The 27,352-nt window shown below is 33.5% G+C and overlaps 1 protein-coding gene and 3 long non-coding RNA genes across 5 annotated transcripts; 3 read left to right on the top strand and 1 right to left on the bottom strand.

The window, feature by feature from the left end:
• Nucleotides 1-3,431: 3,431 nt before the first annotated feature.
• LOC115878881 lies at nucleotides 3,432-5,108 on the bottom strand. Its single transcript, XM_030895490.1, has one exon. The coding sequence runs from the start codon at nucleotides 5,106-5,108 to the stop codon at nucleotides 3,432-3,434; it is 1,677 nt and encodes a 558-aa protein (XP_030751350.1).
• Nucleotides 5,109-19,889: 14,781 nt separating this feature from the next.
• On the top strand, nucleotides 19,890-20,110 carry LOC115878532. The gene is made up of 2 exons (XR_004049547.1): nucleotides 19,890-20,006; nucleotides 20,060-20,110. It is a non-coding gene; the product is annotated as an uncharacterized LOC115878532 (long non-coding RNA).
• Nucleotides 20,111-24,144: 4,034 nt separating this feature from the next.
• Nucleotides 24,145-25,438, top strand: LOC115878611. 2 transcript variants are annotated; one of them, XR_004049566.1, is made up of 5 exons: nucleotides 24,145-24,504; nucleotides 24,564-24,666; nucleotides 24,722-24,886; nucleotides 24,961-25,027; nucleotides 25,241-25,438. It is a non-coding gene; the product is annotated as an uncharacterized LOC115878611 (long non-coding RNA). The 2 variants fall into 2 exon arrangements; XR_004049572.1 differs by having other exon boundaries at nucleotides 24,961-25,031.
• A 109-nt stretch (nucleotides 25,439-25,547) lies between these two features.
• On the top strand, nucleotides 25,548-25,991 carry LOC115878623. The gene is made up of 2 exons (XR_004049573.1): nucleotides 25,548-25,767; nucleotides 25,831-25,991. It is a non-coding gene; the product is annotated as an uncharacterized LOC115878623 (long non-coding RNA).
• The last annotated feature ends 1,361 nt before the right edge of the window (nucleotides 25,992-27,352 follow it).

Below are 27,352 nucleotides of genomic sequence, written 5' to 3'. Positions count from 1 at the left end.
TGATCGAGTTAATTAAATGACTTAATTATTTAGTGTGCCTAATTTGCTACCCGCAACGGCCACAAACACAACAATAACAAGACAGTGTCTGACCGCATGTTCCAGCTATTTATGAATGAGATGCTCAGTCTATATTTTATTTTAAGTCTATGGTTACAGCAGATTCGAGTCAGTAGCGTGCGGCTTAATATATTTTGATTTTTTCTTGAGTGATATATTTTCTTTTTGTTGTTTTATTTTTGTTTATTATGTGATATATTTGGGTTTTCTAGTTTTATTTTCGTTTCTTATGTAATATAATTGCCAATAGGTGCCCGGTGGCCTAGAGGTACAAGCTCTCGTCTACCAATCTCAAGGTAGTGGGTTCGAATCCCACACCCGGCATTTCATCAGCCGACAATTTTTATTAAAATAAAAATAGTTTGGGTACCTAAGTCGACTCAGTCTTAAATGAGTACTTGGGATTCACAATCCTGAGGTAATAATAGACGGTTGAAGCGTAGTGCTAGCCACATTACCTTCCTTTGTATACCGAACGGCTCTAGTATGGCAAGCTGTACCTTGCTACTCCTAAGGCGTCAAACGCTATATACGGGAGCTATTATTATTATGTAATATAATTATTTGTTTTATTAGTTTTATTTTTGTTGTTCAATAAAAGTTTCTTTCTGTTTCCTAGAGATCCTATTAGGTATGTATATATGTAATTAATTATTTTAACATATTTTAGTTGTGAAAAAAAACAGTAGTATACAATTAGGACATTCAGCTAAATAGGAAGATCTAATTAAAAATCTTAACAAACTTTAATACTGTGTGATCAACAAAAACGGCGTCCATTTGGCTAGGAAATGACGATCGATGACATTTCCCATATAAATTTACATATAAAGTGACAGCGACCTTCATTTCATAGCCATCGCTGACGCCAGGGCCGGCGGAAGGGCCGGGCGATCCGGGCGGCCGCCCGCGGCGCCATATACGAGGGGTGCCACGACGGCAACTAAAATATTTAAAAACAGTAATGAAAAAAAAGAGTAACGAATAACCAAATCAATAATTAATCGGCACTATCAATTTCCACATTAAAATATTACAAATTACCACACCACATAGATTAAATATTATAAACAATACTATATCCTAGACGTATCCTATTATAGTTTACTGAAATTAATTCTTAATACCCTCTGTGCGCCGTCGGCGCCTGCAAAGGCAGAAATAAATAAATTTTCGTTCCGGTAAAAGCGAGAACGCCGATGAACGCTGGTTGACGGCTCCTACCTGCTTTCACTGTGAACTGCCGATTTGATAACACGCTTTAATTTTTCAAGGTTATAAGCGCGAGGCGGCGCGGCGCGGCGCTACCATATGGCTCATATACAGGGTGTCCCAGAAATGCAAGTATTTTAACTTAACTGGTAATATAGTTCAACCCAGAAACACGCCCATAGGGGTTTTTCTAAATATTTTTTTGAAAATTCGGAATTTTTGAAAATATTTTGGAATTTTTGCAATTTTTTTGGTTTTTTATTTGAAATAATTTCTTGATAATATGGCAACATAGAGTAGTGAATTAAATTTATAAGAAGAAAATCAGAAAAGATCCAGTGGTTCTCAAACAAATCTCAGTATTGGAAAAGAATATGGCAAGGACCAAGAACTATTGACTACAATACAAAACGACGAAGCAGCATATTTTAGGTATATTTTCGAAATAAAATATAGTTTCTAGCTGATCGTTGAGAGACAGGCATCGGGCGTAAACGGTTTTCCATGCAGAATTTATGATGGTTTTAATATAGGAAGGCAAGTGTAGTATCTTTGGCTCAAGACAGGAGAATTCCAATTGATGGTCGCCAACCTCTCCGATGAGGAGAAGGCACATGAAGAAAGTTCTCAAAATTTGAGCAAAAAATCATTTTTGGAAATTTTAAGAAATAAATAACTCCGTTATTTTGGACTTATTGAAAAAACGATAAGAGAAAATATGTTTCTTTATCGAGATCTACCACCCTTTAAAATACTTGCACTTATTTCTGGGATACCCTGACAACAATACACGTGATGCGTATACGCAAAGGTTGCGAACGATGTCAAGAATAGACACCAGATTGGCGCGGGCTACCAGTAATGACAAACCTGCTTTCTAGTTTATTAGTTGTGGCTTTTTTTAAAGTCGTATTAAATAATATATTTCAGTTAAAAGTATGAATTATCTTGAGTGTATTCTGAATATTTCTAAGATTATAAAAATAATTAAGGAATTGTTTGTAGTGCTTTTTGCCGATTGTTCATAATAAGCTGCCATGATGGATACAGAGCCAGCTTTGTTTGTTTGCTCTGTTCTGTTTATGCCATATTTTTTATCTTGGCTTGCATTTCCTTCTATTCTATTTCTTTATAATGTTTTATATTTAAAATCAGAGGCATTTTATAAGGTGTAAGACTATTCAACCTTCCGCATGGAAATTAGTATCCGTTCAATGCTTTAAAGTCTCAACGGAATATGCAAAATATTGCCAATATTTGCCACTGCCAAAAACATTGATTTAAATAGATTCTTAAAGGAAATAGTCTTTACTAACTAACATCCATCCTCAACACCAAATATCGTCTATAAATATAGAAATTACTTTCAACATCTAGCATCTCATCAATTGCTTAGTTTTGCACAGAATGGCCCTATTTGATCAATTGGAAGGTTTCAGAGCAGGGGAAAAATATTGTGTAGGAAAAATGGGGTTCCATATTAACGGCCTCTCCCTCTGAAATTAATAATTAATATTACTAGCAAAAAAGCAAAAAAAATCATAAAACATAATTTTGGCCAACTTTTATTTCTTAATACCCCCTGTGCGCCGTCGGCGCGTGCAAAAGCAGAAATAAATAAATTTTCGTTCCGGTAAAAGCGAGAACGCCGGTGAACGCTGGTTGACCGTGCCTGCCTGTTTTTACTGTGAACTAGCCGATTTGATAACACGCTTTAATTTTTCAAGGTTATAAGCGCGAGACGACGGCGACGCGGCGCGGCGCTACCACAAAATAGAAATCAACCAGAAGGTTGGTATGGTATGGTAATGATGAGCTGCCTCCCTCACTGTGGCAGCTCTATGGCTCTGCTTCCTATGAAGGTGCAATTTGCCAGCGCATTAGTTTTGATTGCAGGCCGTCTGACTTTTCGTCATGCTGCAATCAGTGATTTTAGTTCCTGAAATTAATCTAATTACATTTAAGTAAGGGATATCTGAAGTGTGTGCTTGTTTGCATTGGTTAAATCGTGACTGTTGGTATCTGGACAACACAAACAAAGGTCTAGACTCTTCTCTCTCCCGCCCGCGGAGGAGCATTACACAAATGGTGCGGATCGGATGGATGAGGATTGGTGTTGTGGTGTCAAGCCTAAATAAACGAGGATGTATTGGTTGAAGTTATAATTCTAGTTTGTTTTTGTCTATAAAAGCGTTGATGAGATTAATGGTTTTTAGCTTGGCACGTTGGCTGAGCCACTGTCTGCATACTGAATGGTGTAGTGTGGCGTCTTTTATTAGTTTTGTGTATAGATCTGTTTGAGGATAGGTTCTCAGGGGGCATGCCAAGAATATATGGTTTATATTTTCTATTTTTCCACACTCGCAAAGTGGGCTGTCAATTATTCCTATTCTATTCAGATGGACCTTTGTGCGACAGTGTCCTGTTTTAAGTCGTATGATGTTGGTTATGTCCTTTCTTCTGGCGTATTTTAAATTGTCAAACCATCTGGTTTTGGGAAATTTTTTAACGATTTCTGAGTACCATCCCCCCTTGTTGGTGGCTGTTGTTTTCCATTTTTGGGAAAATTCTTCTGTAAGTTTGTGTTTAATAACTGCTAGTATATCTGCCTTGTCGATTTTGATGTTCTTGGGTACATTGAGTGACCTTCCAATATTTGCGAGTTTATCTGCAGCTTCGTTTCCACTTATATCTGTGTGACTTGGTATCCACGTTAGGTGTATTTTCGTTCCGCTATTGTTTGCTTCTAATAGGAGTTTTTTGGTTGATAGTGTGATCGAGTCATTTGAAGTGTTTACCCCGGGATATCGAATCTTGTCAATGGCGCTTTTAGAGTCTGAGAGGATTACAACATTTCTTAGCTCTTTGCACAGAGAAATAATAATTGCCTTGTTAATTGCAACTATTTCCGCTGTGCAAATTGTTACTTCCTCTGGTAGTCTTTCTGCATAGTTGATAGGGGGATTGTTGCAATAGACTCCGTAGCCCGCGTTGTTTTTACCCTTGGAGGCATCTGTATATATGAACGTGTGGTTGGATCTAATGTTTTCGGTGATTTCGTAGAATAAGTTTTTGTTAGAAACTTGGCTTTTTTCCAGATTCAGATCGATCACCTTTATCATTTTTATCTGATGTTGTAGTTGCATTTCGTAGCATGGTGCCCTGTCATTTTTGTATATTTTGTTAGAGTATTTGTCTAGGTAGCCCAGAGCAGTGACTAGATAAGGCGTCTCCTTGTTCCTCCAGAAGTTTGCATTTTTTGCAAGTGATTTCCTGATGTTTTTTAAGAGTGTTGTTAATGGGTGGTCATTATGAGAGTAGATTTTTAGGAGAAATTTTACGGAAAGATTTTTTCTTCTATGGTCCATTGATTGTTCTTTTGCCTCTGCCAATAACGCCCATGTCGGGGTAGATTTCATGCATCCCAGAATAGTTCTCAGGGATTGAAATTGTGTTTTGTCTATCTTCTCTAGGCCGGTTTTATTTGTTGGTTTAATGAAAATGGAACCATAGTCTAGGTGCGACTTTACAATGCCGTTGTAGATTACTAGGAGAGTTTTCGGGTCGGCACCCCACCAAACTCTGGTCAAATTCTTTATAATGTTTAGACCTTTTTGCGCTTTGTTTACTTGTTCTGTGATGTGGGGGGTCCATTTTAGGTTTTTGTGTAGTATTATGCCGAGGTATTTGGTTTTATCTGTGTAGGGAATTCTTTTATTATTGTACAGCAGGTGAGGGGGGTTGAGTAACCGTCGGCCTTTCGTAAACCATACCGCTTTGCTTTTTTCCTCCGAAATACTAAGATTGTGGTTTTTTAAAGAAGCCCACCTTGACATGATTTTTCAATGAGTTATTCAGTTCTTCTGCCATATAAAGTTGTTTGCGTGCCTGTGGTGAATAATGTTATGTCGTCCGCGTACCCTAAGTTGTCGTTTTCGGAATATAAGAAATAGATCTCTTATGTATATGTTAAAGAGAATGGTGCTGAGCGGCGAACCCTGTGGAATTCCCGCATTGGCCTCCCCTGGGCCGATCCAAACTCCTTCTTTATTTCTAATAAACATCGCCCTGTTGGAGTTGATTCTAAATATTAGATTGTTTAGACTAGAAGTGATTCCAGCATTTGCTAGTTTTTTATACAATTTTGCTATGTCTACATGGTCGTATGCTGATTTTATGTCAAGAAATACCGCAAGTACCGACTGATTGTGGGTGAAGGCGTTAGTAACAGCAGTAGTTAGGTATGCGATGTTGTTGTATGTACCCATTCCTTTTCTATATGCTGTCTGAAAGTGGTTGAAGTACTTCATATTTTCAAGTTTCCAGTCTAGTCTATTCTTTATGATAATTTCTAACGTTTTAAGGTAACAAGACGACAGGACTATGGGTCTAAAGTTCTTTGGATTGTTAGGGTCCTTGTTAGGCTTTAATATGGGAATGATGGCATATTTTTTCCAGGCTTCGGGGATAGGTTTTCCTTGTAGGCATTCATTGTAGATGTTTAACAGTATATTGCTTGCTTTTTCTCCTAGGTGACTTAGCATAGGATAGTTAACCTCATCCATTCCGGGGGCAGAACTGGTTTTTCCTTTGAGGCTATGTGTTAGTTCTTCCAGATTGAAAGGAGGGTCTGCTGTCTCCAGTGGTTGCAGTGAGAAGTTTGGTGTTATGTTTGTTATTGAGTTGTCTTTTAGTATTTCCTCGGATATTGTGTCACTGGGTATAGGTAGTCTTGCATTCGCGTGTGTGCCACCAAATTTCTTTATCTTGTTCCATATATAGGTTATGTTTGTATTTCTGTTAAGTGTCCCACAGAATTCCTTGAAGCTGTCTTTTTTTTTCTATTCAATTGTTTCTTTGATAAGGCGATTTGTCTCTTTGCTTGTATAAAATTCTGCAGGTTGGGACTGGATCTAAAGTTGCTAATGGCTTTCCGTCTCTCTTTGACAATCGAGGAGCATTCCTGGTCCCACCATGGATTACCTTGTGGTTTTATTTGGTTTGTCTTAGTTTCTGGTATACTTTTTTGAGCTGCTGCCTCCACTATGCTGTGCAGGTCGTCAAAGCCAGCATTCAAGTCTAATTGGTTTGTCATTTTGCCTATCTCAGTTTCATACCTTGTCCAATTGGCTTTTCTGAAGTTTTTCCTAGGAAACGTAGAATGTCTGATGTTTGTGTTGCCCACCAGAGTGCACATTGTTGGGTAGTGGTCACTAAATCCGGGGTCTGGGATGAGTGACCATATTGTTTTTAGAGTGAGGTTGTTAGAGACAAGTGTGAGGTCTAAAGGACTTTCATTGGTGTTGTTGGCAAATCGTGTTGGTGCTTCGTTATTTATTATTGAAAAAGTTTTTTGTTAATAAAGTTGTATAAGGATTAATCCCCTGTGGTTGTTTTTTGCTTCCCAGTACACATGATGTGCGTTAAAGTCTCCCATTATTATATTTTTCTTATTGTTGATGTCTATTGTCGTTTCTAAGTCTTGTGGCGAGATGTTATATTGGGGTGGGAGTAAACATTTGTGATGTTAAGATCATCGTACATGGTGAGTGTTTGAAGTTGCGAGATATTGTTGCTATTGCTGTTGATTACGTTGAACTTTATGTTTTTTTTGACACATGTGGCTATGCCACCGTAGCCGTCGTCTCTATCTTTTCGCATTTGTTCTCTATCTTTTCGCATGTTTGTGTCGCCAGAAGGTTGACTCTCAAAATGCGCGCGAAACGGTGGCTAACCTAAAAATTCCTTTATGAGCGGGTAACACCTGTCAATGTAGCGGCGTTACCGGTTTAGTCAGGGCAGGTCAGGGTTTAGTTGAATTCTGACGATCGCATAATAGGAATATATCACATAAATACGAATTTTAAAGCGGAACAAATAAAAATAAATTATTAATAAGGAGAAATAAATTGATATTAAACAAATGCATAGATTGTTTTTATTTTAAACTGTGATAACCCATCTTAACACAATACTTATTACCTACCTATATACTATCATAATTTTATTATTATAATGAGCCCGATTTATCTGGGTAACATTGTGTTCAAGCAAACTTTCCCACAGCATTAAAAAAACATTTTATTTTTGATAATGTACCCAAAACGCAGAACGATGCCTCTAACAAATAAATTCAGGATTGTAAACTGTTACACTTTAGAAAGTACCTATAGCAACGCAATTTGCGTAATTTCCCACACCATAAAACTTTTAGAAAGGTGTAGGGATGACCACGGGTTTTGCCAACCAGTAAACGCAGCTCAAGGGTTCAGTAGAAAGTTGACCTTTAATTAATTGGTTTAGTTTATTTTTAAAATTCACGATCTCTACCCATTTCCAAATTTTTGACTACGCATATATTATCTGCCTACCTACTAATTGCAAAAAAACTGCTGCATAAAAATTACATGTGGTGGTATCTATACAATATAAACTTTACCTTTCGAAATAACGTATTACGTTCAGTCTGTAATCACATACCTATCAGATAATAAAAATACTTATTCAATATAACCCTGACAACAGACTGCGAAAGTGTTTTAATCCGGCCCTGAGAGTTACCCGCTGCCATAGACTTAAAATAAAATATAGACTGAGCATCTCATTCATAAATAGCTGGAACATGCGGTCAGACACTGTCTTGTTATTGTTGTGTTATTGTTTTAGGTTATAACGAGTGCGACACGAGCGATAGATAGGTTGTCTCTGTCGTAACGGTCGTTCCCTGACGACGCTCTGCCGAGAAACACAACACTGTCTTTCGTTTCTCAACACCTGAACTCTCCGTATCATAGCCGGGTAATTTTTTTATTTTAATGAAGCTATAATTAAATTAAAAATATATCGTATTTAAACTTTTTATATTTTATTAAGATTTAGGACAGTTTTTTAAATAAAGAAAAAACAATTAGAGTCCAAAAAGGATAAAAATAATGAAATACACGTTATAGAAGAAATTTTATAATCGAAATTAGGTAATTTTTGAAATTAATAATAAATTATTAATTTTGGCAAACATTTAACCCTAATATTAATCAAAACAGGATCTATTCCACAGATATAATAGAAACGGCGACAGGGAGAAAAAAAATATGATTGTTGTAATTTTTTTCTCTAGTTAAAGTGATATTATGTAAATTAGAAAACATAAATCTGTTCCATTAAAGCAAGGAAGGTGATAGGAAGTGGATAAAATAAAAACACATTTGGCTAACTCGGTACTGTCTTTATTATACCGGGTGCACGTCTCAAAAATTAGCTCATCACGAATTTTTATATTTTCAAATAAAAAACAAGATTTAGTATGTTAGTATATGAAATAAATTAGGATTGATTGACGCATTCAATTGTTTTGGTCACTTCCTGTTTCACCGGAAATGACTATAACTTTAATTACAAGCAGCACCCTCGGTATATTCTACTTTATTCGATGAAAATGACTCTGAATAGAATGACATATCATATGTCAACTTTGACATTTTCGCATATGGTTTAATTGGTGTAACACGCGGTTCATAACGACAATTTGACTCGAAATACCAAGTGTGTGAGGTATCCAATATATTCACTTAAAAATGCTTTTCCAAATATGCTAATGAGTCACCCTTGTTCCATTTAACTTGATATATGTATATGATTAAAATACGATTTGTACATCTTTTAACCGAGCCTAGACAAGACACACGAAAACTAGATCAAAACTATTTTCCAAGGCTCCTTGATTAAAAACCTAATTAGTTGAAAAAACTGGATTGAAATTTAAAATAGGATATGTTTTAAGCGACAATGTCAAAAAGTTGACATGATAAGTCATTCTATTCAGAGTGTCATTTTTTATCGAATAAAGCAGCAGCAATATACCGAGAGTGCCTTTAAAATCAAGATGTAATCATTTCGGTGAAACAGGAAGAGACCAAAAACAATTGAATGCGATCAGCCAATCCTAATTTATGTCATATACCTACTAACTGCTTTAAATCTGTTTTTTATCAAAATAAAAAAAAGTTATAGGGTTGAGCCACTTTTTGAGACGACCCGGTATATTAAAAATATTGTTTCATAATGTAATCATTTTAAAAATTCTTGTACGTTATTTTAGATTCTGAAGATAATTTTAGAATAAACCATATTTTTAATAAAAACATTATTAATTATTAACAGGGTTATAGTATGATTTTGTTACAATGTAAGTAAGTAAATAATGTAATGTAAAAGAAAAATTCAGATTTTACATTTTACTAAAAATATTATCTAAATAAGTGCCTTTCTACAACAACGCCACTGACTGTAATGGGGTAAGAGTGAGAGTTGCCTACCGATTAAAAAGTCGTTTCAAGACGCAAATGGATTATTTTGAAGTCGAAATTTCTTCTACAAATTTGGCACTGGCGAACCATATTTTATAGTTTTTGAACAGAAAAAAGTCAATAAAATAAACACTTAAGGACTACAAGCTAAGAAAATGCGTTAATACCACCGTGCAGTGTTAATACATACAACCAGGGAGATAGCGGCAACAAAGCTTTACCGCACACGTGGGACACGTACTACAAGGTAATAAATGAATGAATAGGCTCCCTCGCTTGCCTCTAATCGGTGTTGCGTCATGGCTAGCCAAAGAGACATCATATTAAACAGTGTCAAACTTATAATTTAGTAGTATAAGGACTATTTAATAAATATGGAATATTAAAACCTACTTTATTAAACTGTAGTATTAATATCTCAATATATGTGTATAACAAAAAAAAAATATTGATAATATTAAAGACGTGACAACATAGGCTGGATGAGGAAGGCTCGGTCGACTGTACCCAGAAGTAAACATGTGTACAAAAAAGGTTGTTTGTCCGCGTTGAGATGTAAATAGTGTAGTCTATATTTTATTTTAAGTCTATGCCCGCTGCTAATATGGCGTCGCGATTTGTGAAACGTCATCAAATTCGGCAGAGTCGGCGTTCTGGTTGATTTCTATTTTGTGGCGCTACTATGTAACCATATACAGGGTGTCCCAGAAATAAGTGCAAGTATTTTAACTTAACTGGTAGTATAGTTCAACCCCAGAAACACGCCTATGAGGTTTTTTCTAAATATTTTTTTTTTGAAAATTCGGAATTTTTTGAAAATTTTTTTTGGAATTTTTTTTAGTATTTATTTAAATTTAAAAAAAAATTATTTCTTGATAATATGTCAACATAGGTAGTAAATTAAAGTTACAAGAAAGAAAATCCAGAAAAGATCCAGTGGTTCTCAAAATTTTAGCAAAAAATCATTTTTTTTTTTGGAAATTTTCAAAGTAAAATAACTCCGTTAAATATATTCGAATAGTTCTGACTGAAAACGAAATCCATTAGCAAGCAACGGGGATGTCAATGTTAGTCGGGAATTATTGTGAACTAAGGACCTAGTTCAAGGAACTATTCCTCTGGAGGAACTAGAACCAAGGAACTAGTTCCTCCCAAGGAACTAGAATTCCCACCTCTAATAGAGATCTATCACCCCTTAAAATACTTGCACTTATTTCTGGGATACCCTGTTTATAACAATACACGTGATGCGTATACGCAAAATTGCGAACGATGTCAAGAATAGGTGCCCAGTTTGGCGCTGACTACCAGTAAGCGGCAAACCTTGCTTGCACTGTGTTCGCACACTAAGATTGAAAGAAGAGAAGAATTTTGAAGTATCTTTAAGTGAAAATTTATTGTTAAAGTAGCATAAATATGCTTAGTTGTAGTTAAAGGACAGTATTGAAGAAAAGAGGTATAATAACTCTTGGGGGGGGTTGTTTGGCGCCATATAGGGTACTCGCCCGGTCTCAATATTTGCCTTCCGCCGGCCCTGGCTGACGCCGTTTTTTCTCGATCATACTGAGCATAAGTAAATAAAAAAATACCTAAAGTGGGTAAAAATTTCCCGGGGAAATTACATTATATTCACCAAATGTCGCAAAACAAGTATTTCAATGAAACAAATCTGTCTCATTTTTTCTGTCGTTGGGGGCAAAAATAAGACATGCTTGGAAAAAAATGAGACAGGGTGTAAAAGCGAAGGTTTCCATCATATTATTAGATCTGGGGAAAACGCTGATACAGGTAAGTATAAAAATAAGACACAACATTTTGTGAATTATTAATTTGTACTGTTTAATTTCCAAAAAATGGGAAAAACTCTATATGCTGTTTAACAAAACAAGTCCATAAACTAATAAGTAAATTCTAGCAAAAAATAGAACGTAGGGTAAGTATAATAAAACATTTAGCTAATTAACAGAAAACTTTTGAAGATCTATCGGAAAAGCAAGCTTTGGGACATTCTAGCGGTTCCTCCTTGGCAACTAGGGGAGGTAATTTCATTACAATATCGTCTTTGTCCACATTGTTATAATTTTCAAGCACGGTGGAAATACAAAATTTGTTCACTTGTCGACGCATATACGATCGCGGTACTCACTTTCCTTGATATTTTCTACTAACGCAACGTAATGTACCAGTTTCTTTTTGTAGCAAACTTTATTAAAACATAGTCTCCGGAATGTATCTCATTTGAGCAGGCTCAAATTCGTTATCTGAATTGGATTCAACTAGGTCAGCTAACGTCATATTATCCACATCACTTTCGTCTTGAAGAATACCTTGACTTCACTTTCTGAGGAAGAACTTGGAACTAAATCTATTGGGCATTTTTCTTTTGTACCTTTTTGTTTGAACTCTACCTTTTGAATGACTTCTTTTGTTTAATGCTTTCTAAATATTCAGCACTCGTAAGGGGAGCCATAGAGTTTGAATTAATCTTACGTCTTGTCTTAGTCTCAGGATTTGTTTTATTGATTTTGGCAAACAAGAATTTCTTGAACGTGGTGGGCGATGAAGCTGTGCCCGCGATTGAAATATTTGACCTGTGGATGCCAAATTAATTTCATTATTATCTATTTTCCTCGGGTTTCTGTTATCTTTTTCTTCTCCCTCTCTGTGTTTATCTTCTCTATTAGGTTCTTCCACTTTGTTTCAATTTCATGTAGGCATTTAAAATTATACATACTACTATTTAGTACAGTATCTCGTTGTGCATTCGTTATATCTTTATTCACTTCATTAGAATCTTTCTTTTGGGTATTTTTCCTTAGAACAGGGACACAGACCAGTAGTTTCTAACGATAGTTTTATGACATCTCGTGAAATTCCTCATTCCATAGTTCACAGATCATATTTGCAAACTCACATTTGGTGAGCTTCCTTTGGTTTAATCTTTGCCACTCTATAAGTTTTGATTCCATTTTAATTTTAAGGTCCAAAACAGCATTTGTCTGTGGTTGCAAAAGGTCAGTCGCATGTGGTGAGTAGCTAAATAAGGTAATGTTATTCTGGATGGCAAGCTCTATGGTCCCTGTAGCCAAGTGAGAAGCTATGCCCGTCCATTATAACAAAGAAGGGGTCTTTGCTGGACCATCTTGCAGAACTTTTGAAACCAAAATTAAAAACCGCTGTTGTCATCCATCCCCTTGTCGGATACAGCATAGCATGTATTTTCAATGTCTTGCGTTCCTTTCCAAGTGCTCCATAAATTTTGTCCTTGATATATTATTAAGGGCGGCAAAGATGCCTCAATTGCCCGAAATGCAGGCCATTGTTGTAACATTTTCTTTCAGGAACCTTCGATACTCTGATGAACCCTTCCTATCCAAAACAAGTGGATTAGATTAAAAAATAGTTTAAGTATTACAATCCTAACACCTATCGCTGAGACACCCCACTAGGGATCTAAATAAAACTAGTTTCGTCTAGATTAAATATATGTGAGGGTTTATCTTGTAATCCCAGTTTCTTGTTTCCCAAGTTTATCATAAAAGGAATAGATGATAAAGGGGTCACTGATTGCAGTTCTTGACACTTTTCAACTGTTCCATCTTTTTTTTGACTTAGTCCATTCCTTTTTGCAGAGCGATCCGAGAAACCAGTCATCTCGGGTTTTCCATTATTAAAACGGTTTTAAAATTATTTTCATTGACGTAGTTTGAACAACATGTTGTAACAGGGAAATTTTGAGGGTCGGTTTGATGAAGTAAAAGGCGATAGTTTAAGTTCCTCGTGTATTTCTCTCTCTCTTTTGTAAACTCTTTATATAATGGCTAGAAAATTATATAAATTTGCTGATCTTAAATATTATGGATAAATCTTACCTAGCACCAAGTTAATTCATACAAAATATAATAACTAATAGTGTATGGTGAAATTTTAAACCACAGGCTGCCGCCGTTATTTGCAAAAAAGTTAAGAATAAATGTAGAAATAAATTTACTTCATCCAGATATTTTATCCATACCAGATTTATTTAATAAAATGGGTATGAGCGGCGACATCTACAAGACATGTGTTTGAACGCATTGAATGTTAATAAGGTTTACTACATTTACACTAAAATATTCCCATGTAGTTCCCCAATTTAACAACAAATAATCAGTAACCTAATATATTCTGTTTCAACGTTTAATTTCTTCTTTGGATACAGCAAATCCCCATTTAGCCATCACGGTGATCTTTTGGGTTAGATCAGCTTCTTGATCCACTGATAAGGCTTGCTTTCTACCTTGTTTCGACTTATTTTTGTTGTTAAGCGACCTACTAAGCTTGGACTTGTCGATTCCTAAGTGTCGTGCTGCCTCTCTTACCCCAAGCTTCCCTTGTTTAACAAGATTTATGGCTTGCTTCACAAGTCTTTGCTGTATATTTTTTAATTTGGGAACGCGTATGTTCTAGGCATTTTTGAAAACAATTCCAGTTATCCTAGAATAATAACTAGTTACTAGTAGAAAACATAAATTTACTGTCTCATTTTACTCCAACAGGTGTCTCACATTTGCCCCCCACACAAGTCTCAATTTTACCCCAGAATAATTTTACGAGCGCTCGGGTCCAGGTATCAAGAAGACATTGCACATGGTTCCAACCATAAAATAATTAACTAGAGAGAAGTGTCAACTCTGTGTTAAATCAGAGCACGATACGCCGCAAGCCTTCGTTATCGTCTGGAGAACTAATTTTCAATTGACAGGTTGACATGATAAGGACATGATGAAGCGGCGCCATTTCCGTTTCCGATTTATTCAATGGCGGGTCCTCTTTCAGTTCAAATGTATTTTGTATTTTTTACTTTTCATAAATAAAACCAAAAGAGTATTTATTCACATATATTTATTTGAAATATGGAACAACGTGACTAAATAAATACCAAATAAGTTATTATTGTTTCAATACCAATTAGTTAATTATATGTACTTTTAGCGTAAATTAGTTAAAGGTATAAGCATGACTTACAGTAATTTGTAAATAAACACACGTATTCGCAGACTTCAAGGACAGAAAACGGACACAGGAACACATGAAAAGCAGGAGCCTTATACAAAACCTGAAAACAGAGAAAACAATTTTTATACTAAAATTAACAATGTAAAAATATCCAATAGGTATAAAATATAAATATACTGTTTAAAAGCGTCCATTATTCCCAAGAGGCCTGGCTTATCGTCAAAAAGAAGCAAAGAGAGACTTTTAGTCGGATAACATAATCAGATTATCAGTCCGATTTTATTGCATTATTGACAATAAATCGCACATACTGAGATAACTAATATTTGGCTATAGTTAAAATGATCTTACCTTGCTGTAAATTGCTTCCATTTTAGAAAAATCGCCGATCAAAGATATTATAACACCATTTTCTTGCATCTAAAAATGTAAAAACAGTGTTTATTTACGACCTATTTTCATATACATGGGACATACCTACTACTGCAGAAACGTCGTTTCTCAAGGTTTTCATGTAATATATATTTTATATACTTTATTACCTTTATGTTATAAATTTCAGCCGAAATATTAAAATGAACTTCAAAACGAAACTAAACGGAATGAATTAAAATGGCGTCAGATATTTTCCGAATTTGTTCTAGAACAAATCTGAAGTTGTCTCTGAAACTGAAATCTGTCAATTCTAAACTGTGAAGTTAGACAATAGTTAGACAAAAACAATGCTGTCCTTGTCTAGGCGGCCATACTTGTCGTGAGGAGAATGACAGGAATGACACTAATGACTGTTTCCAATTTTCCTATTTCACTGTCACCCCCCTGGTTCCAACTAGAGGTGGGTTGTGAAATCGCAGTCCGCTACTTTGTCACAGCTCCACTAACGTCGCAGTATGTGACTGCTCCAGTTCCAAGAAAATCGCAGTGACATTTCGGAGCAGTTTACAAGTTTGAGACATCTGCGCATCGTGAGTAGCAAGCGAACAATAATAGCAGGCAATAGTGTAAATTCTGAAAATGCTCTAGCCCCGTCGCCCGGTCAGACTGTTCAGTCACAGTCGTCGCAGGTCGCAGTCGACTGGACCATAGTATATTGAGTATATTCTGTGTGCACTGGAGCTGTTGGGATTTGGGAACGGGGAAACGTAGCAGCGTTCGCTTTTTCTTTCATGAATCTAAATAAGATATTTATGTATTATAATAATCACAAACAGATGTTTTTTTGACAAGGTAATTTTAACTTGTTAGTATGTTTATTTGTTAGTTGTTTGTATCTGTGTTTTTGTTGTATATCTAAATCTTTTTATTTGATCATATACATTCATATAAGTTTTATTATTTATATCTATTTTTAAGGTCTGATGATGGCTAAATAGCCGAAACCGGTCACTAATAAAGATTTTTTTGACAGTTTCTACTTTGAATTGAATATAACATTAGTTTTTACCATGGGCCCATCACTCTGTGAAAATGAACAGACTCTTTAAGATATTTATAACAAGTGCTTGGTACTTAGAAACACTCAAATTCTTCTGAATAGACTAATATAGCAACATCTATCAAACTAAGACATCAGTATAGTACCGTACAGCCGCGATTAAGAGCTCTAAGGCCCGTAGTTCGGAAAAGTTCGAATCTTGTTCGCAAGGGCCGGAGAACGCTGAGGCCGTCGGTGACTTACCCCGATGCACAGACGTTAAAATCGCCACTACCCGATCGAAATAAAAAAACGGCGTCAGTTGGCTTGGAAATGACAATCGATAACATTCCCCATAAATTTTTACATATAAAATGCCAGCAATCTTCATTTCATAGCTATCGCTGACGCCGTTTTTCGATCATACGATATAAATAAGCAAAAACTAGACGATGATGTTGCCCTATCATAATCACACCTATAGTCCTGTACTTTTTTAGTAAATGCAACGAACGGTGCCGAACAGCCGAACACCAGTGCGATTTTTCGGAGCAATTAACCGACTACATTTTTAATTTATAGGTTAATTGCTCCGAAAATCTTACTTAACTGCTTTTATTGGAGCAGTCGCAGAGCGTAGCAGCTCCACAAAAATCGCAGACTGGCCCACCTCTAGTTCCAACCCATGGTACAAAGAATACAAGGTATGATATTGCGCAGGTTGGTCGCTACGTCACAGGTGATAACAGGCGCTATTGGTCAGCACGCTCCGCGCGCCAGTTCAAATCGTCAAGATATTGTTATAAACCTGTTTTTTTGTTTATATACCGTCATTGAATTATCGCTAAGCAAGTTACTGTGGAGCAGTGCGTAAGGAGTTGGGCGGCTAGGAAGCGAGACCCGAGTTCGAATCTCGGCCGGGACATAACTTTTATTTATTTTTTTAATACTGTTGTTGTATTCTATAGTTTATTTTTGTAGTATAAAAGAAAGAACTATTTATTCCGTTATTTTTTAATCTCTCCGTTATTAATATAAATTGATTGTTAGTACAATACCTCATTTAATATAAAATAATATTCTACTTTTGAAATGTATCGGGCCCTAATTGTACCTAAAGTAATATATATTTTAGTGATATACCATATTGTAAACTATTTAATATTTCAGTCTTAAAAAGTTAATTTGCATTGAATAATTTTGCCTGCCATTAAAGGAAATTTGAGCTATATAATCCTTGATGGGCATATTCTGGGTAATGCAAATACTTCCTTTAAATTTTGGAGTTAAAGCCGATTTATTCTAAAAAACCAGAAACATCTACATATAAAAAGCACAGGTCATGAGTATAATAAATTTCACCCTTAGTATTACTTCCACTAATTATAATAAACTTCACCCTTAGAATTACATCTATCACAATTACCGTATAATTTCATCTGCATTGGCATTTTCTACTTTTCGATGTGAAACAATAAACTTCCAACATTTTTTTAAATGATGTAACAATTCCTCTTGGTTTACTTTTTCCATAGATATCCTCAACTCTGTCCTCATGTGAATTCAGAGGCAATGAAAATGAAAATTGTTTACCATAAACATCGCAAATAAGGAAAAACCTAATAAACAATTTTATACCGAATATAGAAATAAATTTAGTATTCTTACCCATCGTCCAAATCATGTTAATAGATAATTATTATTTTTAAATATATTTTGGAACTGCTGGTTTAGTAATTGTTAAATTAAACGAACTAAAAAGTCTTAAAAATAAACAATTCTTAACCATAACCCCAAAAAATGCAGATCTCCTGTCAACTTTCTTTATTTTTTATTTATTCATTATTTTCCTGGTGACGTCACAGGTGGTATGCGCGAACTGAACGAAATTGGAGCCGCTATCGATCATACCTTGTATTCTTTGTACCATGGTTCCAACCCAACCATAAAATAATTAACTAGAAAGAAGTGTCAACTCTGTGTTAAATCGTGGAAACACGATACGCCACCGAAAGCCTTCGTTGTCGTCTGGAGAACTAATTTTCCAATTGACAGGTTGACATGATAAGGACATGATGGCTTAATTCTCATTTCCGTTTCCGGTTATTCAATGGCGGGTCCTCTTTCCCAGTTCAAATGTATTTTGTATTTTTCTTTTCATAAATAAAACCAAAAAATTATTTATTCACATATATTTATTTGAAATATGGAACAACGTGACTAAATAAATATAAAAATATAAAGAGGATTGTATTGTTTCAGCCAATTAGTTAATTATATGTACTTTTAATAAATTAGTTAAGGTATAGAATGACTTACAGTAATTTGTAAATAAACACACGTATTCGCAGACTTCAAAGGGCAGAAAAACGGACACAGAACATGAAAACAGGGCCTTATACAAAAACCTAGAAACAGAAAAACAATTTTTTATATACTAAAATTAACAATGTAAAAATATCAATAGGTATAAAATATAAATATACTGTTTAAAAAAAGCGTCCATTATTCCCAAAGAGGGCCTGGCTTATTAATCAAAAAGAAGCAAAAAGACTTTTGGTGGATAACATAATCAGATTATCGAGTCCGATTTATTGCGGTATTGACGATAAATCGCACATACTGGAGATAACTAATGTTGGCTATAGTTAAAATGATCTTACCTTGCTGTAGTGCTTCCATTTTCAGAAAAATCGCCGATCAAAAGATATTATAACACCATTTTCTTGCATCTAAAAAATGTAAAAACAGTGTTTATTTACTATTTTCATATACATGGGACATACCTACTACTGCAGAAACGTCATTTTCTCCAGAAGTTCTTCATGTAATATATATTATATATACTTTATTACCATTATATTTATAAATTTCAGCCGAAATATTAAATTGAACTTCCAAAACGAAACTAAACGGAATGAATTAAAATGGCGTCGAATATTTTCGAATTTACATTCTAGAACAAAATCTGAAGTTGTCTCTGAAACTGAAATCTGTCAATTATAAACTGTGAAGTTAGACAATAGTTAGACAAAGCAATGCCGGGGGTGCAACTTTGTTCAAGTTAGCAACCATTTAAGCGATGTCAAAACCAGATCGATACCATGTTCATTACCGCTATTGTCGCTCAAATGCTGCGAAATATGGTATCACTATCACACTCTTGCACACGTGTCTAGACTGTCGCCTCGCCACAAAGCGAGAAATCAGAATATCGCTACGAATCGATGTTGCTACTGAACATAGTGCATCAAGCTACAAATTACTTTGCTATCGCTTTGAAACATGAACAAAGTTGCACCCCTGTCCTTGTCTAGGCGGCCATACTTGTCGTGAGGAGAATGACAGGAATGACACTAATGACTGTTTCCAATTTTCCTATTTCACTGTCACCCCCCTGGTTCCAACGCATCACAAGACAAACACAACAATATTCCGACTTTAAACGAGTCGCTCCGACAATTGAGGTGGCGGTATGAGGTGGCGGTATTCGTCCTACGGGGTATTTGTCCTACCAACCGAACGTCACTTCGGGCATGTTCGGTAGTCCTAAAAATTCCTGTTTCAGGAATTTTGTCCTGGCTAACGTACTAAATCTGTCAACGTCGCATACTTTTCAATCTTGTTTTGTTTTTGAATTTGACAAAGATTAACCTCCAGAAAAAGTTTAAAATTATAATTTTTATGAGGACAATTGACGAATAATGTTATGAATAATGTAATAGAACCTGATAAATAATCGGAAATGATATTTACAAATAAAAGCATAAACAAAATGAAAGTGATAGCAAGCTTACGATTGCCTTTGATAATGTGTTTTTATATAAGAATACGTCTACATGGGTTGAAATCTCAGGTGTGTATCTAGATAATATGTATTCAAAACAAAAGCCAAAACGATTAACAATTTTTTGAAAATATTAAGCTATCCACAAATTCCTGAAAATAAGTAGCCGTGATTTGCGGAAAAAATGTTCTTAATTATTTTTCCCACATGATGTCCTTTCAGGTTCCAGGTATGTGATATTGTTTTAATTGCAAGATCGTAACACAAAAATTCATTCTTCAGGAAACAGCACGGGCATGTATTAGGCATAATAAGTAATTATAAAAATATGAGCAAAAATGAGATGGTTTAAAAAAGAGTGAAAATTTTAAAAGGTTAAGAAATCTGAAACTCAAAGGAAAACGATTAAAAACTGATAAATAAGTACCGTTAAACTGGAAAAGCAAACTAGTAAGTATTTTTATTATGAATCTATTCACTATAACATTGTGGTATTTTCTGAAATATTTTGAATTACAGCTATCGCATAATACAAAAGACAATTTATATCTTTTAAAACAAGGCATATGATATATGAGATAGGTAGGTATGTACCATGTGGTAGGTACAATATGATCGAAAAAAAAACGGCGTCAGTGATGGCTATGAAATGAAGATCGGTGTCTTTTATATGGCAAAATTATATATAGGGAATGTCAGGATCACGTTATTCCAAACCAACTGGACATTTAATTTTTTCGATTATATGAGACATAAGTGTCAGCCTTCTAGACCACAGACCTTTATATTATACTTCTAGCACAAGGACATATCGGCCAAGCCTTAGGTTGGTGTTTCTGGCGTGTAGGTGTGAATCGCTATGGTCTGGTGGGGAGATAGAAAAATATAAAATATTTATTACATAACCACATAATCTGATGATTTCCTATGCATTCAGCCACCAAGTTAATACATCTGATTGTAATAAGCATATTGGCCATACTCTTCATATACATGAAAATCGTATCCAATAGGTGTATCACATAGCACATTTAAGAGGACTGATCCTATGAGCATTTATTTTGTTTTTCTATTTATAACCCCTCGTTAACTCATTTATTTGTAGATTTATTGGATATTAAGCTCTAGGATAAAAAAACCTGCTTAGACAGAACATGGGGCATTTTCGAATACTTTATTTAGAGAAAGTCTTGTCAGGTTTAAATGACATAAGATTACAGAAAAATATCCTGACGAGGACAAATGTATAAAGTCTTCAGGATACCCTTAGGGAACAATTTAGAATGATGCAGCGTACTTCTACAGTAAAGTCTGAACATTAAAGCATAAGGTAAATAAATTATCCATACATGTGTGCATAAAAGGTAGTAATATAATAAATTTATTGTTTTCAGAAACAAAATCCACAACTTATTCTGCCAAATACAAATAGTACACATCTTATTTTACTAAAGCGTGTTGACCGTACTCTTCATACACACAAAAATCGGCACCCAAGGCCTGAAATGCCAACTCTAGTAGCACTATTCTATGTAATAAATATTTTTTTAAGTATATTTATTTGTATTATTATCTTTACAAATTAAAATATTTTTTATCAGTCTGAGAATCAATATGAATTTATTTTTAAAAAGAACAGTATACTAAAAGCAAAAAATGATTTAAATTGGTATGTCAAAATAATAAGTTAAGGCTATTTTGAAAACCTGTATTTTAAATTGCAAAAGCTGATAGAATTTCAAATATTTCAAACTAAAAAAATGTATCGATCTGAATTAATTTTTTCAAAATATAACCAGAAAAAAATATCTATCTTAAAGTTGCAGCTGTGGTTGCAATACTCTGTATTAACTAAAAAACATTTTATTTATTAAAATTACAAAATTACGGTATAAAGTTATAAAAAAGTACTTTATAAAAAGATCTCAAATTGTCAAGAAAATAATAAAAGGAAAATTCTAAAATTTACAGAAATTTCTTTTTCACTTTATTCAATTATGTTAATGAGAGTGAAAGTAAAGACTATGGAAGCTTGTTCGTAGTAAAGTAACTAGTTAATTAGTTATTCTGTGTATAGCAAGACTACCTCAACGACCCTAAAAGAAATAATTTAACATTAATAATTAGGTATTTCTTGCCTGAGTATGAGACAAAACCGGTAAAATAATAGAACAAAAATATGTGAGCAAAAGGAATTCATAAAAACCGTAATATGTAAGTTGATTAAAACAAAATTACATATAAGCCACCATATAAATACTGTAAAAATCAAAAAAACAGCTGGAAGAGCAGCAATTTTTTTTTCAATTGTATAGTACTGTATGATCGAAAAAAACGGCGTCAATTAGCTTGTTAATATTATCGATGACATTCTATATAATTGTAAATATATAAAATGACAGCAATCATTATTTCTAGCCGACCGCGACCATTGTGTATTATTCTTATTACTAATACTGCACCCAATCACTTTTTTTTGACAATAATCTATAAAAATAAAAAAGGTAAACAATTTTTCATATTATAAATTAATTTATTTCATTACAGCCCATAAGCACAAACCGTCATTTTACTCCGAATAGGACATGCTATTTTTTTCAAACGTCACAAATATTTTTTTTAAACAATTTCAAACTTTGCAAATAATATAACAAGATTTAAAAGTAATACCTTGTAACTAATTATACCATATGATCGAATAAAAACGGCGTCAGCGATGGCTATGAAATGACAATCGATGACATTCCCATATAAATTTACATATAAAATGACAGCGATCTTCATTTCATAGCCATCGCTGAGGCCGTTTTATTCGATCGCCTAACCTATCGAAACTATGGTTACACTCGTTGAATTTGACACTTTATATCAGTTTAATAATATTTTTCGTACTTTTATTGCTTATGCGTAAAAATTAACTATTTTATGCGGCATTAAAATTACTTTTATTTTATCAATCACGTCGCCAAAATTAATACTTTTGTTGCGTTTGAAAAAAAATCATTTACGCTGCAAGTTTTTATAACATATCTAATTAAATTGGGCCGAAGAGTCAGTTCTGAACACACATCCGTGGTTCTGAATCATTCTTTAATTTATTTTTAAAAAAGAACATAAATACCTAAAACAAAAAAAAATTAAAAGAAAGGATTAGTAGATATGTCAAAATAATAAGTAAATTAGATATTTACCCCAGAAAACCTGTATATTTATTTAATTGGAAAAACTGATGAAATTTCATATATCTTTCAAAATTAGAAATTGTATCCTAATTTTACTCTAATTGCTAAAAAACGAATATTACAAAAAATTAAATAAAGTGAGTTTAGTTATATTAAAGTTCTACATATTGTCAAGAAAAAAAATTATTGCTTTTTAAATTAAAAAATTAATATTGCAAGTTAGGTTAAACTACAAGTTAAACAATATAGATAATCAAAAGTTTTTTGATAAAATTTGCTTTTATGATGTCAGATCATTTCTATGAAAAATACACTAGATAGAATACATTAGATTTTATTAAAGACGCTGATGGGTAACTAAAACATTGACTAATAAACCTTGTCCATTTTAATATAAGAGGTCTGACATATTTATGGAATCTTTGTGAAGGTGTAAGGGGTGTATAATAAATTAATCCTTGTTTATAATAAAAACCATAAAACATTTATTTGTGGGATTAAATAAACGCCTGCCCTCACTGTCATAGGCAACCAAAATACATATAAAAATCTTGTAACTTTAGATGAACTTTAGTAATTATGTCAGTAAACTCTAATTGGACTCTAGTCTATTATATTTAATGTACAAAATATATTATTAAATTTAATCATAGATTAAAGGAGTTTATTTATAATTAAATATTTTAATCTAAGCATTAAGTAATAAAACTGTTTGTGGGCCCATTTATCATAGAGGTCACAGAAATATACTCTTGGTAGTACACAAAACAATGTAAAGGGGTGTAAATAAAATGTATAATCATTGATTTTTATAATATAAACTATAAAACATTTCTTATTTGTGAGCAAAAAAAACAAAACAATGCATAATATAAACTATTTTTAGAAATTAGGTATAGGCAACTAAACACACAAGAAAATAATTTAGATAAAACCTTGTAATTATTATTAAATATGTCAACCAGAATCCTTAATTAAGTCTCTAGTCTATTTTATTTTATATTTACATAATATAAATACCTTACACTCTTTTCCGATACAGAAAATTTTTGGTAATTGCTTCTTGAAAATGCGACAACCTGACAACGCGCTGTTTTTAACGTTCGGGACGCGTTCGGTGGACGACTCTGCGAACAACTGGTACAGGACAGATGCTCATTAGGACAGATGTGGTTCTCAGCGGTATTCGTCCTACGGGGTATTTGTCCTACCAACCGAACGTCACTTCGGGCATGTTCGGTAGTCCTAAAAATTCCTGTTTCAGGAATTTTGTCCTGGCTAACGTACTAAATCTGTCAACGTCGCATACTTTTCAATCTTGTTTTGTTTTGGAATTTGACAAGATTAACCTCAGAAAAAGTTTAAAATTATAATTTTTATGAACATTGACGAATAATGTTATGAATAATGTAATAGAACCTGATATAAAATAATCCGGAAATATTTACAAATAAAGCATAAACAAAATGAAAGTGATAGCAACACGATTACCTTTGATAATGTGTTTTTTATATAAGAATACGTCTACATGGGTTGAAATCTCAGGTGTGTATCTAGATAATATGTATTCAAACAAAAGCTGTAAAACGATTAACAATTTTTAGAAAATATTAAGCTATCCACAAATTCCTGAAAATAAATTAGCCGTGATTTGCGGAAAAAATGTTCTTAATTATTTTTCCCACATGATGTCCTTTCAGGTTCCAGGTATGTGATATTGTTTTAATTGCAAGATCGTAGCTTACAAAAATTCATTCTTCAGGAAACAGCACGGGCATGTATTAGGCATAATAAGTAATTATAAAAATATGAGCAAAAATGAGATGGTTTAAAAGAGTGAAAATTTTAAGGTTAAGAAATCTGAAACTCAAAGGAAAACTGATTAAAAACTGATAAATAAGTACCGTTAAACTGGAAAAGCAAACTAGTAAGTATTTTATTATGAATCTATTCACTATAACATTGTGGTATTTTACGAAATGTATTTCTTTTGAATTACAGCTATACGCATAATACAAAAGACAATTTATCATCTTTAAAACCATAAGGCATATGATATATGAGATAGGTAGGTATGTACCATGTGGTAGGTACAATATGATCGAAAAAAAAACGGCGTCAGTGATGGCTATGAAATGAAGATCGGTGTCTTTTATATGTAAAATTATATAGGGAATGTCAAGGATCGTCATTTCCAAGCCAACTGGACGCCGTTTTTTCGATTATATGAGACATAAGTGTCAGCCTTCCTAGACCACAGACCTTTATATTATACTTCTAGCACAAGGACATATCGGCAAGCCTTAGGTTGGTGTTTACGCGTGTAGGTGTGAATCGCTATGGTGATCTGGTCGGAGATAGAAAAATATAAAATATTTATTACATAACCACACTTAATCTGATGATTTCCTATGCATTCAATACCAAGTTCAATACATCTGATTGTAATAAGCATATTGGCCATACTCTTCATATACATGAAAATCGTATCAATCGTGTATCACATAGCACATTTAAGAGGACTGATCCTATAAAGGCATTTATTTTTGTTTTCTATTTATAACCTCGTTAACTCATTTATTTTGTAGATTTATTGAATATTAAGCTCTAGGATAAAAAAACCTGCTTAGACAGAACATGGGTATTTTCGAATACTTTATTTAGAAGATCTTGTCAGGACAATGATATAAGATTACAGAAAAATATCTGACGTAGGACAAATGTATAAAGTCTTCAGGATACCCTTCGGGAACAATTTAGAATGATGCAGCGTAAACTACAGTAAAGTCTGAACATTAAAGCATAAAGGTAAATAAATTATCCATACATGTGTGCAGCAAAGTCGTAATATAATAAATTTATTGTTTTCAGAAACAAAATCCACAACTTATTCTGCCAAATACAAATAGTACACATCTTATTTTACTAAGCGTGTTGACCGTACTCTTCATACACACAAAAATCGGCACCCAAGGCCTGAAATGCCAACTCTAGTATACCTATTCTATGTAATAAATATTTTTTTAAGTATATTTATTTGTATTATTATCTTTCTAGATTAAAATATTTTTAATCAGTCTGAGAATCAATATGAATTTATTTTTAAAAAAGAACGAGTATACCTAAAAGCAAAAATGATTTAAGTTAGTATGTCAAAATAATAAGTTAAGGTATTTTTAGAAAACCTGTATTTTAAATTGCAAAAGCTGATAGAATTTCAAATATTTTTCAAACTAAAAAAATGTATCGATCTGAATTAATTTTTCAAATATAACCAGAAAAAAATATCTATCTTAAAGTTGCAGCTGTGGTTGCAATACTCTGTATTGCTAAAAAACATTTTATTTATTAAAATTACAAAATTACGGTATAAAGTTATAAAAAAGTACTTTATAAAAAAAGATCTCCAAATTGTCAAGAAAATAATAAAAAGGGAAAATTCTGAAATTTACAGAAATTTCTTTTTCACTTTATTCCAATTATGTTAATGAGAGTGAAAGTAAAGACTATGGAGAGCTTATTCGTAGTAAAGTAACTAGTTAATTAGTTATTCTGTGTATAGCAAAGACTACCTGTAACGACCCCTAAAAGTAGTTAATAATAATTTAACATTAATAATTAGGTATTTCTTGCCTGAGTGCCTTGAGACAAAACCGGTAAAATAATAAGAACAAAATATGTGAGCAAAGGAATTCATAAAAACCGTAATATGTAAAGTTGATTAAAACAAATTACATATAAATATATATAAATACTGTAAAATCAAAAAAAAAACAGCTGGAAGAGCAGCAATTTTTTTTCAATTGTATAGTACTGTATGATCGAAAAAAAACGGCGTCCAGTTAGCTTGTTAATGATTATCGATGACATTCCCCATATAATTTTAAATATAAAATGACAGCAATCATTATTTCATAGCCGACCACTGTGACCATTGTGTATTATTCTTATTACTAATACTGCACCCAATCACTTTTTTGACAATAATCTATAAAAAATAAAAAGGTAAACAATTTTTCATATTATAAAATAATTTATTTCATTACAGGCCATAGGCACAAACCGTCATTTTTACTCCGAATAGGACATGCTATTTTTTTCAAACGTCACAAATATTTTTTTAAACAATTTCAAACTTTGCAAATAATATAACAAGATTTAAAAGTATTATTACCCTTTGTAACTAAGTATACCGTATGATCCGAATAAAACGGCGTCAGCGATAGCTATGAAATGACAATCGATGACATTTCCATATAAATTTACATATAAAATGACAGCGATCTTCATTTTCATAGCCATCATGAGGCCGTTTTTATTCGATCATGCAGTACTATCGAAACTATGGTTACACTCGTTGAATTTGTACTTTTATATCCAGTTTAATAATATA

Source organism: Sitophilus oryzae, unplaced genomic scaffold, assembly GCF_002938485.1.
Source record: "Sitophilus oryzae breed Bouriz unplaced genomic scaffold, Soryzae_2.0 scaffold_1063_pilon_pilon, whole genome shotgun sequence".
Lineage (NCBI taxonomy): Eukaryota > Metazoa > Arthropoda > Insecta > Coleoptera > Curculionidae > Sitophilus > Sitophilus oryzae.
Note: the sequence above shows the minus strand (reverse complement) of the source record. Positions and strands in the feature narration are given on the sequence as shown.

Bases quoted from the DNA above. Each gene is read 5' to 3' on its own strand.
- LOC115878881 (XM_030895490.1), bottom strand. From the start codon at position 5,108: ATGTCAAGGTGGGCTTCTTTAAAAAACCACAATCTTAGTATTTCGGAG.